The sequence below is a fragment of the Chrysemys picta genome, chromosome 2 (genome assembly GCF_011386835.1).
Source record: "Chrysemys picta bellii isolate R12L10 chromosome 2, ASM1138683v2, whole genome shotgun sequence".
Lineage (NCBI taxonomy): Eukaryota > Metazoa > Chordata > Testudines > Emydidae > Chrysemys > Chrysemys picta.
The window spans coordinates 281,534,825-281,550,015 of record NC_088792.1 but is presented as its reverse complement, the minus strand read 5'-3'; the positions used below and the strand labels follow the sequence as shown (position 1 = coordinate 281,550,015).

General features: G+C 46.1%; 1 protein-coding gene across 5 annotated transcripts in view; it reads left to right on the top strand.

Annotated features, from left to right (window-relative positions):
* The window catches only part of SLC45A4 (solute carrier family 45 member 4), a 129,111-nt gene that overhangs the window by 81,875 nt on the left and 32,045 nt on the right, over nt 1–15,191 (top strand). For all 5 annotated transcript variants that reach the window (XM_065586277.1, XM_065586276.1, XM_008165127.4 and 2 more), the window contains one exon: nt 3,355–3,963. In XM_065586277.1, the coding sequence (XP_065442349.1) occupies nt 3,720–3,963 (244 nt within the window). In that variant the 5' untranslated portion in view covers nt 3,355–3,719. The remainder of the gene's footprint in view (nt 1–3,354; nt 3,964–15,191) is intronic.

Genomic DNA, 15,191 nt, shown 5'->3' with positions numbered 1-15,191 from the left:
GCAAGTACAAATAACACTGCTCCTTATCCGGTTGAATAGTCAACAGGTGCACACATCGAATACTAAAACCATAATAACAATTACACCCCTCACCTGACCTCAGCCCGCCGCTTACCCTCCCCCACAAAGGAAGTAATGTCTACAGACTATGCAGGCAGATCAAGGTTGGAAACCAATTCCAAAACTGAGGGGTCTTTGTGGAGGATTTCCAGCCAGCAGCTCCCTGTGCTTTATAAATCCTAATCCCAAGCTAAGCATCTCTGCTGCAGTAGTACTGCTGTGCGGGAGAGATGATCTCTCAGGTAGGGTTGCCAACTTTCTAATCCCACAAAACTGAACACCCTAGCCCCGCCCCTTCCCCAAGGCCCTGCTCACTACATTTCCCCCTCCCTCGGTGGCTCACTCTTTCCCCCACCCTCACTTACTTTCACTGGGCTGGGGCAGGGGATGGGATGTGGGAGGGGGTGAGGGCTCTGAGGTGGGGCCAGAAATGAGGGGTTCAGGGTGTGGAAGGGGGCTCTGGGCTGGGGATGAGGGGTTTGGGGTGCAGGCTTACTTGCAGCAGCTCCCAGTCAGCGGCACAGTAGGGGGACTAAGACATGCTTCCTGCCTGTCCTGGCACCGCGAACTGCGCTACACCCCAGAAGCGGCCAGCAGGTTCGGGTCCTAGGCGGAGGCGCGGTAGGCAGCTTCACGCTGTGCTGCTCTCGCCCGCAGGCACGGCCCACCCCTCGCTCCCATTGGCCACGGTTCCTGGCTAATGGGAGTGTGGAGCCAGTGCTCAGGGTGGGGGCAGCGCACAGATACACATTCCACCCCCACCACCATCTAGAAGCCAGACCTGCTGGCAGCTTCCGGGACGCAATGTAGTCCACAGTGCCAGGACAGGTAGGGGCTGGTCTGCCTTAGCTCCACAACACTGCTGACCAGACTCTTTAACAACCTGGTCGGCGGTGCTGTCCAGAGCTGCTAGGGTCCTTTTTCGACCGGGTGTTCCAGTAAAAAAAAACACACACCTGGTCACCCTACTCTCCAGTAACCCTGTTCAAAACTGTTTAGGGCTCTCTAGGTTAAACAGACACTTGGCACTCCTAAAGCACAAGTGCTCTCAGCATGATAAACAAGCTGCTGCATTCTAGCACAGGCTTAATATCTCCAAGTGATCAAGAGCTAGCCACATATGGAGCACATTATAGTAGTTAAGGTTTGTTATCAAATGATTACATTAAAGAGCTCCTGTAATTTTAATAGTTTAGAAGAAAAAGTCACTTTGTGGGGTTTCTAGTGCAGTTGTTAAAACCCTGGGATGTTAGTCTGACCAAAATACTCAGCTGCCTTGCAGTCTGGATGAACTTGGTAACCTTTGTGCCATGGAAAAATACTTCCTATGAGGGCTCATTGCCTCCTTTTATCTGGCTGTGACAACATATACTGGGTAAGGCAATACAAATAGCGCTATAGTTTTATAGTGCTGTAAAGCAATGGCAGACAGTATGCTGGAGCAGCAGGACCAAAAGACTGGTAAAAGACCGGACTAAAATGCCAGTCTCCTAGGGTGAAACTCGTCCTGGGGCAGAGGGCAGACAGGGCCCTGTGCATCTCATAAACTGTGTTAAGGTTTTCTGCATCACTCACTCTTTTGTGGGGCCCTTTGTGCTGGGGTGAAAATTCAGTTGCAGGGTGAGTGTGGTGGGGTTTTTGTTTTATTAAAAAAATAAAATAAAATAAACCTCAACATATTGCAACTTTGATCTTGAATTTTGAGATTAACTCTTCAATATGATACCACTATAATTTTTTTAACAAGATTGAGCTAATCTCCATGGTTTTCCTTAAATCGGCCCCCTTGTCAGAATTATGCTTTTGGGAGATAATGCTTGTCCAGATGAGAAACCTATAGGAGTAGATGATCTAGAGTCGATGATAAACAGGAAGGGAATGTGCCTTGGTTATGGGTCAAGAGACTGCTCAGACCTTTCTCAAAGAGAACCTAGCATGGGGGTAACTTACAAAATAACATTGTGGACCTGAAGAAAGACTCTGAGCTTGAAAGCTTCTGACCAGTGGAAGTTGGTCCAACAAAAGACATTACCTCACCCACGTTGTTTCTTTCAGTAGAATCAAATACATTTTGTGCTTGGGTTAGACTTTCATACACATCTCTCTGAAACAAACATGGAAATTAATATGTCAAATCTGACTCCTTGGAAATTAACAGTTGCATTTACTGCAAAATGCTTATCCTTCTCGCTAAAAATATAGCGTTATGGCTAGTTCTACGTAAGGTTTCCTGTGGCTCAGTGATGCTTCTCTCTGCCCTGCTGTATGGGAGACATGAGAAGTCCCTAGGCAGAACGTAGTCTCGGAATACTGTGCAGGCCGGAGAGCATTGCATCACTCCACTGTGATCAACTTTAGAATCAGCAGTATTGACCGGCTTTGAAAGATAGGGGCTGTGATTGGATGTCTTGGTGTTGCAGGGAGAAGAGGTAAGCATTAGGGACATGACCTATTCAGAAGTTCAATATTGAAGTATTGGACTTCAAAAGTTTCTTCCCAGCTGTGTGACTTTTTTACACTTCTGCTTAAATTTGTTACAGGAAAGACCATGATAATCAAGTTTTTCCTATCAGAATGCTCCACACTTAAAAAAAACAACTCTTGGGTATTCAGGTTTTTAAAGTAAACCACGGAAGTCAACCTCTACCAACCTGTACAATAGGTCATGCATTCAAGTATTATGGAGATCTGGGGAGGAAACCGTGGGATAATGGGTATTACTGTGTGCTTAATGTAAATGACAATTGTGGAGCTCTCAGGTATTTAAAGTATAGTACTTTCTATCCTTGAGATCTCGGAGGGCTATTGTAGGTGTTTCAGAAAGTGGTATTTGGTGAGTCAGTACATGGTGGTCTCACCTGTCAGCACTGAACCTGTGTCCTGGAGAGCAGTGTTGGCGTATGCTGTGACATCTCTTAAATGGAACCTAAAGCTGAGTTCACGAAAGAACTTGTGAATTACTGAGTCTTCTACGTAGTACTCTGGCCAAAGCCTAAATATAGTAATTACACTTTGCTTAGATTTTTCTCCTGCAAATCATCTAACTTAAATAACCTTCACCTCATGCCCTAAACTGTAGAGTAGTGTTTCAGTACAGTTAAACAGCTGCATTTTAATATGTGATGTGAAGCTTGTTCACTCTTTTTAAGTGCTTTGGGATAAAGGCCCTATATTGGGCAGGGGTGCTGATAGTGAAGAAAACGTTTGTTTAGTGTATACATTCAGAAGGGTGATTGCAGTTTGCAATCTATTGCTTGGATATCTAATGGTTTGCACTTTATTGCTTTGTTGCAGATTAATCAGCCACTCGATGGGGATTAACAGTGGAGCACCTTTTTGTGTCGCCTTTCCACCTCTGTGTAGCAAGAATAACAACTTCAGCACCTTGTCAATAATAATTATGAAACTGGTATTAACTGAATGGCAATTATGGATTTTTAACTCTAATTCACAGTAAACATAGCAAGCCATATGTTGAAATTCCTACTAAGTAGCTTCCTGTTCTTTGTTTCATACCTACCTGAGAAGTTGTGAAATACCTATCTGTACAAGAGGAATATAAGCATTACTTGCACCAGGAACACAACAGAAGCTGAAAGAGAAGACATCTTAGAGATATGATAGTATTATTTATAGAGCTATAATAAATATATATTTTTATGGTAATGAAAATGGCTCCCCAGAATGCTGACTCGGAATCTATGCAAGTTCAAGAGCTCCCTGTGACAGATCTTCAGAAACCAGCAAACAAAGAGAATGAGAGCAGGGAGGAGACTATTAGCGAAGGATCCATAAACCGGATACCAGTACGCCTGTGGGTGATGCATGGTGCCGTGATGTTTGGCAGGGAATTCTGTTATGCCATGGAGACAGCATTGGTAACCCCAGTATTGTTGCAAATTGGTAAGTACACTTTTTTTTCCATGTCTAATATACTGCTTTAAACATAAAGCCATTGCTTGTTCTTAATGTTTTGTTTTTTTGGCTAATGCCATGGGAAGAAGTGGTTTTGTTACAGCTAGAGCAGTGGGCTGCAAATTGGAACATCTGAGTTCTATTCTTGACTCTGCTACTGACTAATTGTGTGATCTTTTACAAAATGTTAAACACCTTGAACTTGCATATACCATCTGTATAATGGTTTTGCTTGTTATTTCATAGGGTTAGCTCTTATAGGAGATTTGAGGAAAAAGCACCAAGTATTTTTTGCTAATATTCTAAGTTGTCAGTACAAATATATAAAACCTATGTATTTTCAAATGTGTTAAGTTTTTAAAAATGCATTGAAAACAAATCATGTCCAATTATATCCATTTTAACATATTGGACAAATATTTAGTCCAGCAGACTTCAGGTACAAACTTGTTTTCACTAGTCTTGACACAAGAACTGGGAAATTTAATCAGGTTAATTTGCCCAAGAAAATGCTGAGAATATTGTATGGTTTGGCTTTGACAATAACTGTTGATCTATATAATATTGTATGTTCTATTTTGAGCTTCTAGCGAATCTTATCTTGTGTGTAATTCAGTAAAGCTCTTGCTTGGTATCTCTTTTTATATGTTTAACGATACAAAGAGATATTGTGCCAAGAACTTGCCCATATTATGCAATAGGCAACTGGCACATGAGGAAAAGGAGAGAGTACTTATACCCAGTTAAACCTCTCACTTACATAGTTTAACATTCAGCATGACCTACAATATTTCAACTTTTTATGCTTAAGGGTCTGAAAAATCTCAAATGAAGATAGCATGGATTCATGGTCAACTTGAAGCTGTGTAGCTCTGAAGTAATATGCCACGGCTAAACATCTAAAAGTTTTTGTTTGCTCAAATAAAGTTGCCCGTCTAAACTATTGGCATGTTTTAAAACTAGATTGCAATTTAGCTGCCAACAACTCTATCTCTTAATTAGGTCAGGGTTATTGGTACAGGATGTCTATAAGATTACCTGTTGGCCATCTTGGTAACAAGAAATCCATTAATGGAGAGAACAACTTTGGGCATCCTTGCTGCAGTACACAGTGCATTGTGTAATAGAAATAAAATGAGGATTAAAATGAGTGTAGACTGTTCTGCTTCTTGCATATTCAGGAAGTGCCTTTGCCAGTTTCCCAAATAATTGCTGGGCTCATTAAAGGACATGACACTCCAGACTTTCTAACTAAAGGTGAGGGCCAGGTATTAAGTGTGTTCCGTATCACTTGCTGCAGCAAGTGGTGAATGGGAAGAGGGCAGAATTTGAGCAGGTTTAGTGGTCTCTGAATTATTGTATGTACTATCTATGCTTTAAAATACAGCTTAAAACAGTATTGCTTCATTACCTGATACTGCCAAATTTGATCAAGTCCTACTTTGACCTTTCTATGTGGTTTGGAAACTTGAAGATTGGTTTGTGGAATCGATGTCAGGCTAATGAGGTTATAATTTTGTGGATCATAGCATATACTCTCTTTAAATATTGGCACACTAGTTTTTTTTTCCCCAGTCCTGCATGAATGTATTAGATGTTTAATTCCCCCTCCCTCACAACTTCAAACCATCTTTTTTTTCCTAGGCTTGCCCCAACAGGTAATCTATATGGTAATCTGATATGGTTGTACAATAATAGAAGATGTGAGTCAGTAACACTCAGTGTGTTTTTTTCATGTATCTTAATTTTATATATTTCAACATTTTATGATTAAAAGATACAACTGAACTATTGAGGTATGTGCACATGCCGAAACTGAGTGACCATGTTATATCAACAGTAAACAATCCGTCGCTGAAGGAGAACCATGGCCTTGTATGGGCGGGGGAGGAGTAGGGTGTAGCTTGCATTCAGTTGACACTTGCTGTTTGCACTATACAGAAGCCATACCGTTAGCATGCACACAGGACGGCTCTGGCCTCTTTCAGTTTGCATCATGTACATGCAGCATACTAAGCGCATGGCAATCTGGGAAGGTAGTCCACAATCCTTTGCGTCCCTGCTGAGCATTGTGTACTCTGGGATTTTTCTCACACATTGTCAGATGCATAGCAGAAACCTGTGGAATTCTGGGACTTGAGGCCAAACTCTCAAAAAATCTGATTCCATTCTCTCCATTCCATGCTTCCTCTTTTTCTGGGCAGGCTAGTAACATTTTTAATGGTTGGCTGCATTGCTATGCTCGCGACCACAAATGTTGTAGTTATGTTCCTGAAAAATGCGACTTTAAGCACAACGATGTTACAAAAATCCAATTTCCCCATAAGAATTAATGTAAATGAGGGGGTTAAGTTCCAGGGAATTTTTTTCACCAGACAAGACTATATATGTATTTTGTGTGTGTGTGTGTGCGCGCGCACACACACTATAAGTTTTTAAACAAACAATTTAATACTGGTACACAGTAATGATTGTGATGCTTAGTTGAGGTGGAGGAGTCAGAGGGTGGGATATTTCCCAGGGAATGTCTTACTGCTAAATGATGAACTAGCAATTGGCTGAGCCCTCAGGGGTTAACTCCCTCCATTCCTGCTGCCTTGCAGAGTGAGAGAGATGCACATTTCCCTTAAGTACACAGCCTTGTTAATTAGATCAGCTTGCTGAGACCCCAGCTGCTGCAAGTTCCCTCCATCCTGAGCCCTGCTCTGTGGAAGATGGGGGTAAGTGGGGTGCAGGAGCAGGGGGGGAAGGGGGACACCCTGACAGCCCCCCCTCTTCCTTCCTTCCCCCCGCCACAGCAAGCAGGAGTCTCAGGGGAGCAGCTCCAAGGCAGAGGGCAGGAGCAGCACATGGCAGTGGGGGGAGGGACACAGCTGAACTGCTGCACAGGGAACTCTAGAGGAGCGGGGAGCTGATAGGGGGGCTGCCGGTCCACCCTGGATCCAGGCCCCCACCAGCTAGCTGCAAGGGGCTGCTCTTCCTGCAAGCAGTAGACCAAGCAGGCGGCTGCCAAACGACGTTAGAAGGGAACATTACACAACTTTAAACGAGCATGTTCCTTACGTTAACCAGGATGACTTTAAGTGAGGAGTTACTACTGTACAGAGGCTGCTTGGGCTTTATTTGACCTCTTTAAGCTGAGTAGCTTCAGTTTGGACTTTGCCTGCTGCACCACCAAGCCGATGGCGTAGCAGCAGCAGCTCCTGCAGCAGTGACAAGAAGGGTGATGAGGAAGAAGAGGATGACACCAAGCAACTGCTACAACAGAGCTGTTCCTGGAACAGCTTCATGTGGTGCCATTGCAGGACTTGGGAAGCCAGCATCTATGGGTGGAAAATGATCATTCTATACATCTGGGATGACCAAGTAAGTGGTGAGAGAATATCAGCATGGTGAAAGCAACCTTTCTTGGATATCTGTACTGAACTAGCTCCAGAGCTGCAACAGCAGCAGACCAACAGAGTGCCCCACTCACCACTGCCATCTAGAAGCGAGCCACCCCTGAATGCTACCAGTCCATAGCCAACTAATTCAGCATAAGGGAGATCAACTGCTGGAGCTATTGTCATGCAGGTGTTTGATGCTATCCATAAAGTACTGCTGCAGTAGGTTATAAAGCTTGGTAATGCTCAGGAGATTGATGGCTTTGCACACATGGGGTTCCCAAACTGTATTGGGGCAATTGATGGAACCTACGTGCCTACAGTCTGCCCCGCACAAGGCCTCAGTTTCTAAACAAAGGGGTATTTCTCCATGGTGCTTAATGATTTGGTTGACCACCATGGTAGATCTACAAACACAAATGCAGGATGGTCTGTAAAGGCCATGATGCTAGGATCTTTTGGAACTCAGCCCTATTTACCTTAATGAACAGTTTGCCCCTAGGCTCACTATGGGCATTAACGGTGTGGAGATGGCTCAGATTATCCAGGGAGACCTGGCTTATCCTCTGCTTCCCTGGCTAGTGAAGTCATTCACAGGCTGCTTGGATAGAAGGAAGGAACTATTTAACTGTCACATCCCTAGTTGTAGAATGACCGTGGAGTGTGCATTTGGCCATCTGAAAGGAAGGTGGCACTGTTAATGGGCTAGGTTGGAAGTGGCAGGGGAAAAAAGCCTGAGATGATAGCTGCATGTTGTATTTTGCACAATATTGGTGAAAGCTGGGGTGGGGGGGAGCCTTGCCAGTGGGTGGGTAGCTGAGGTGCAGAGACTTGCTCAGCAGTTTAAGCAGCCAGCCAGGCACCCACTAGAAAATGGCAAGACCCAGGTCAGTACTGTCAGAGATATGGATTGCGGTTACATTGAATTTCAGGCCTGAAAATGTACAGCTGTACATCCATCTGTTTCCTCTGCTGCCTCTTGTTCTTCTGTCTCCCTGTGAGGAATGTCAGGGCTCAGTCACCAGGGATGTTAGATGACTTGTAAGAGCTGGGCTCCCAGGTACAATTGTTCTCCCTGCCCTGACCTTGGCCCAGGAGGGAATAGTATTTGGAAGCACTACTGTAGGGGCATAGCAGGGAACATGTGCCAGTGTTCCTAGTACCCTTTGTCCAGAGGCTACAGAACATGGCTGTGTCCTGGTTGAGGACACTGAATTGTCTGGGCATACTCTACCAGCAAATGCTGTACCAGAGCATTCTGCTTCTGTATTGCCTCAATGTGTTGTCTCTGCATGTCCCTGTCTCTCACTACAGTGTCTCTTGCCATGACAGTGTGGTCTCTGGCCACTTAATCTCTCACTCGCACTCTCTTGATAGTTCCTTGTCTTTCCTCTCTGATCTCCAACAAGTGGTTTGCACATTGGCCTGCTAAACCCAAGGTTGTGAGTTCAGTCCTTGAGGGAGCCATTTAGGGATCTGGGGCAAAAATCTGCCCAGGGATTAGTCCTACTTTGAGCAGGGGGTTGGATTAGATGACTTCTGGAGGTCCCTTCCAACCCTGATATTCTATGAAACCAGCTCTCCCTTATTTTTTCAGGTTTTTGGGAGCGTATGCAGTGAGTTCTTCTAACACTTCATCTCCAGTTTTTCATTTCTCCCCTCTCAGTTTAGCCAGCCACTCAACCATTGATAAAGGCCCTGTCCTTGAGGGTCAGGTAGGGTGACCAGATCACCCAAGTCAAATATCGGGACGCGGGGGGGTGGCGGGTGGCGGGGCCAAAAAAAAAAAAAACCTTCCTCCGCAAGCGCTGGAGGGAGGCCCGGGAGACTCAGGGGAAGCGAGACTCAGGGGAAGCGCGGGGCCGGGGTGAGTAAGAGTCCGGCCTGGTCCCGAGCAGGCAGGACTCAGTCGGGTGGTAGGGAGAGGAGGGGGGTGGCCCACGGGGCCAGGCAGTGGCTGTTCTCACCCCCAGGCAGCGGGACTCGGGAGCAGCCGCTGCTGCAGCTCCCACTGCCGCGAGGGGAGGAAGCGGCCATGGCGCTTGGCGGCTGCGGCTCTGGCGCCCCCAAACCCCCCGAGCCGGGGCCTGCTGCGGGGATCCAGTAGCGCGCACGGTGCGCCCAGCCCAGCCCCTGGCCAGTCGCGTCTGGGCTGCTGCCCAGCTGGTGCTATCGCGCGGCGGCCCCGGAGTGGGGGCAGCAGGCCCCAGCACCCCTGTCCCGCTCGGGTCCCTCAGGGGAACGAACGGGGCTGGGCTGCCGATGCCTCCACCCCGGGGCTGCCGCGCGATAGCACCAGCTGGGCAGCAGCCCAGACGCTGGCCAGGGGCTGGGCGCAGCGTACGCGCTGCTGGGTCCCTGCAGCAGGCCCGGGGGGTTCGGGGGCGCCAGAGCCGCAGCCACTGAGCGCCATGGCCGCTTCCTCCCCCCGCGGCAGTGGGAGCTGCAGCAGCGGCTGCTCCCGAGTCCCGCTGCCTGGGGGTGAGAACAGCCGCCGCCTGGCCCCGCGGGCCGCCCCCCTCCTCTCCCAACCACCCAACTGGGTCCTGCCTGCTCGGGACCAGGCCGGACTCTCATTCACCCCGGCCCTGCGCCTCCCGGGCCTCCCTCCAGCGCTTGCGGAGGGAGGAGGAATGGTGAGCCCGGGGAAGAGGTGGGGATTCGGAGAGGGAGCCAATCGGGGGAGGAGAGGGCGGGGCGCGAGCACTTCCGGGCTCCAGGTTCCGGCGCATTTCCTTGTTTGTCCAGTGTCCCGACCGCACGTTGGTCGGGACCCGGGACAAACAAGGAAATATCGGGACAGTCCCGATAAAATCGGGACGTCTGGTCACACCTAGGGTCAGGCAGCTACAGGTGCTGTGGTTAGGGAAGTAGGAATCACTTGTGGGTTTTTGACAATCTTTTTTTAATATGTATTTACCCCTTTCTGAGATTGTTTCCCCCCCAAAATGGAAACAATCAGTTGATAAGTGGGGGTGAATGAGGAGGGCTAGGTGGGGATTTTTGGATAGCATTATGTTCCCCCTTCAATACTGCAGTCTATGCTGTGCCTTGGAGGCACTTGTATGGTGTCCAGAGGGTTTAGCACAGAGGTGGGCAAACTACGGCCTGTGGGCCGCATCTGGCCCACAGGAGCGTCTTGCCCGCCCTCTGAGCTCCTGGCCAGGGAGACTAGCCCCCGGCCCCTCCCCCGCTGTCCTTCCCCCCCCCTCCCCCCCTTCCACGCAGGCCGCACTCTGGCCTGCCACTCCTGCTGGGCAGCGTAACTGGCTCTGGCCTGGTGTCGTGGCTGCAAGCTCCTGCTGCTGGTAAGGGGGCGGGGAGCGGGGGGGTTGGGTAAGGGCGAGGGGAGTCCTGGGGGGCAGTTAGGGAGGAGGGGGCGGTTGGATGGGGCGACGGTTCTGGGGGGGGCGGTCAGTGGATGGGGAACAGGGGGGGTTGGGAGTGCAAGTCCTGGGGGGCCTGTCAGGGGGTGGGTATGTGGGTTGGGTGGGGAGGGCAGTCAGGGCACTGGGAGCAGGGGGGCTGGGTAAGGAGGTGGGATCTTGGATGGCAGTTAGGGGCAGGGGGTCCTGGGAGGGGGTGGTCAGGGGATGAAGAGCAGAGGGCGGTTGGATATGGGGTGGGAGTCCCGGGGGGGCTGTCAGGAGGTGGGGGTGTGGATAGGGGTCGGGAGGGCAGTCAGGGGACAGTGAGCATGGGAGTTGGGGGTGGGGGTCCTGGGAGGGGGCAGGCAGGGGACAAGGATGGCTTTTGCTGCTTGTCCTTGTGTAGAGTGCCCAGGGTCCCCAGCTTGCTTAGGGGAGAGGGTGGTGGTGTAAATGCTCAAAGCTGTCAGTGCCTCAAAAAATTGACAGGTTACATTTCCACAGCTTGATTGTTCCTGGCTTTAATGCAAGTTCTTCTAAGCGGTTTTCTCTTTATCCATTACTGGGCGGCATCCCACCTGCGACCCTCCCACCCCCATGGGAATCTGAATAGCGATGTCCATAAACACTCCTTTATCCTGGTGGGTGGCCCCAAGAGCTTGCTGCGCTGATGCTTCTCTCCATATGGCAAGGAGATCTTGGATCTTAGCGTGGTGCCAAGCAGCTGCTCAAGTCAAGTTGTAAAGACTCTTGGAGTAATATCACTGTAATGCCATTATATTATAATCCAGGAGCAAATGGGCTGATCCTGGCACCGTGCCAGATTTTACAGAGTGGAGCGGGTCACTTGATTCCAAGTAGTGGAGGGCACAAAAGTCAACAGATAGTTTGGTCACAGAGGCCCCCAAAGCAGTTGGGATAGCAGTGGAAAGACGACCAAAGGAGCGTGTGGCAGCATTGCATGTATGAGAATACTAGACCGCACTAACTAGGGTGACCAGACAGCAAGGGTGAAAAATCGGGACGGGGGTGGGGGGTAATAGGAGCCTATATAAGAAAAAGACCCAAAAATCGGGACTGTCCCTATAAAATCGGGACATCTGGTCACCCTAGCACTAACTAAACTAGCGTTGAATTTAGTACACTTCAAAAGAAGACTGCAGAAGTAAATGCAGAGTTGGTGGATTTCCATGAAGTGTGTGTGTGTGTGTGTGTGTGTGTACACAAGTATTTTTCAGACTATGCTAACTACGAGTGGGTCCAGACAAAATGCCCCATCTAGACAAGCCCTAAGGTTCTCTACCATTGTTTACAAATGATGTCGTTTCATTATTAACGCTCTTCCAACATTTAACCCTATATGGTATAAATTTTCCTTCAGTTGAAACAGTTCCTACCGTGTATCTACCACACCACTGAAATGATTTGAAAGGAATAAAACAGGGTTAGCAGTTTTGATGTTGCTTTGCTATAACTTACTAAGTTTTTGATGTTTTTTTTAAAACGAGAAAGTAATTGGTTCATAATACCAGAAAAAAGATAAATCATTAGACTGTTAGTGTGCATGACCTCTGTTACCAACACTTTTCACATCCTTAGAAAATAGGGAAATGTATGCATAATGTGGCCAACAGACATAAATGCTTGCTGGGTTTGTTAATTCATGTAAATCTACTCACCATTTTCTTAAAAGGTAAAACTTTTGTATGCCCAGGAAATCAGGAAGATTCCAAAGGCCTTCCAGTATAAGAAATCTCTCTTGTAACTGTTACTGTATTATATTTTTAATGTGAAAAGTTTATAACCTTGCAATTGAGTAATGGTGTTTCAGCAGTGTCTATAAAATTTGAAGTTTATAACAGTCACAACTGTACCATAGTTTTTTATAGTTAATATGGTAAATGATTCACTAAGCCTTTATTGTATTTCAAAGGCTTTTCCCCATGTCATTGAGTATTCTATGAATAGTTAATAAGCACAGAACTGATTGTCAGCAACAGAAATGTTCCACTCTCCCTCTTTCTAAAACAGCATACGTGATTAAATGTATTACTCTTCACTTATTTCCCTTTTCTAAAAGGAACTCTTACTTAAGGTTCAAGTGAACATTTTTAACACTATCCCATCTACCCTTTGTGTGACTTAGAAATGTAAGAATGTTTCCCAATAAAAGAGAGAAGGCTCTAGGCCCTCTTTCTCTAATGTGATGAATAAGGGGTATCCATTTCAGGTGACGCTGCCCCATTGGTCTTTGATATATTTCAAGTTTTGAAATTCATGCTTTATTACAACAGTACCGCTAACTTTTTTTTAATGTATCGTTTCATATTCAAGTGGATGTCTGATGGCATTACATTGTAATGTGGGAATAAATGGCCACTTATTGTAAACATTCGCCATTTGCACATTAAATATTCATTGTTTCAGGCTTACCTCTGAATATAATGTTTTTTCAGGCAGTGACGCTAAGCAATAGTATTTCAGGAAACGAATACTTTGATTCTAATAGGCTCTAATGAAAAGGTGGAACCAACTCAAGCAGAATACAATAGATTATTTTTGTCTGAATTTTCTCATCATATACTATAGAATCAAGAAAGCACTTCACTTATTTCACTGATTTTACATGTAGAGTAGCCTTTTTGTCCTCTGGTCAGTCTGTCTGTCAACTTAGGCATGATGAGATAGTGCTAATAGCATGCTGGGTACTTCACAAACCTAAGGATCTGTGATCCATGCTCAAATGATCTTTAGCCCACGTGCAGGCAAAACTGTTCAAATTAAAATGATGCACTGGGCAATAGTACAAGCTTGTGGTTGGAGAAATGGTGCAGTCATCCTGCATGAAAAGGCCATCCCTGTCCCAAATCTAACATTGAAACAATCAAAGTGATAATGACAAAATAGTAAGGAAAGATGAAGGGAAAACCAAGAGCCATTTGAAGTTCTTGGGCCTGAGCCAAAGCCCATTGAAATCAATGGGCATCTTTCTATTGCCTTTAGTGTGGTTTAGATAATAGGTGCACAGACTTGAGAAAGATGTCTTCAAGTTATGGCTCTGGCCTGCTCCCCACCTCTCCAGTCCATCAGCTGCTCATGGTAACCTGGGCTCCTTAATGCGTTGTTTTTTCTTCTTCTTCTTCAAATACAGATGGTGAATTAGGCTCTTATTACTGTCCTGAGTAAAAATTCTTCATGCAAAATAGAGATTTGGGAGCTAGCAAAAAAAATTTGTATTTAAAAAATTTAAGATCTTTGGTAAGATGGGCAGTCCAGAATGGAAAGACTTCTTTTAACTGAATAAAACCTCTAAAATAGATTTAGGCATATAGCCATATCCCAAGAACCTAAAGGATGTGGTGATTTATTCCATTAATACGTGCCTCAGGTGGTGAACCTATAATACCGTAAACAGTGCACCTGAGGCAAATGTTAATAACATCTTAAAACATCCCCACCCATCACTTTTTTTTAATAATTGACTAATTCATGCCCCCTGAGGTGTCTCACAATTAATAGATGTTGCTGTGCATTCTGCCAAGGATCAAATTAGTTGTGTTCTTACTGTGAATGTAACTTTCAAGTCAAGGTAATAAGAGGACTTGAGCTGGCTTCATGTTCTTGAAGCTGTATAACTTGAATTAATCCTTTAAAATATTTTTTTAAATGGAGGCTGAATTTCAAGCAGTCAGGGATGTAGGCATATTTTTCACTACGATTAATGAAACTTACCTGAATCCCCTAGACGGATTTGAAAATCTCAATCAGGAAACAGATGAATTATTTTCCTTGTTCTAATTTGTCAGTATATATGCACATGAGAATGCACTCTGCTCTCCAGTGAGAGATGAAGAGTTTAGTTGGGGAGCTAAATCTCATGGGCTATATAAGAAGCCTGGTCAGATCTAGGACATGCATGTGACATGACCTTTTACTTGGACATAAGATCTTAAAGAGCAAATTGCTAAAGCATGTCTATTCCATGCACACGTCTATGCCAAATGCAATTAGTTAACAGTTAAGAAGCTGACTTGAGGAAAATTATTGCCCAACCACTGTTTCTTCATCTCTCTTTGTGGATGAAGAGGAAGACGTTCAAGCAAGTTTCATTTTGTTTGTGGTGATTTCTGTTGTTCTGTCAGTGGTAGTATGAAACCAGACCAGCAGTGAGGGCTGGGTTAGAGAGGTGTAGCTTCAGAAGTAGACATAGACATGCTAGGCCTGGACAGCCTGCCCAATTTAGGATTGCCAATTTTGGTTGGACATATTCCTGGAGGTTTCATCACATGACATAATCTTTAATTCCTGGAGACTCCGGGACAATCCTGCAGGGTTGGCAACCCTAATGCCCATGCCCAAATATGCATTGGTCTTGGACAGATAAGAGTGTGTGTGTGTGTGTGTGTGTGTGAGAGAGAGAGAGAGAGAGAGAGAGAGAGAGAGGTTTGGCTACTGGGTATGAGCT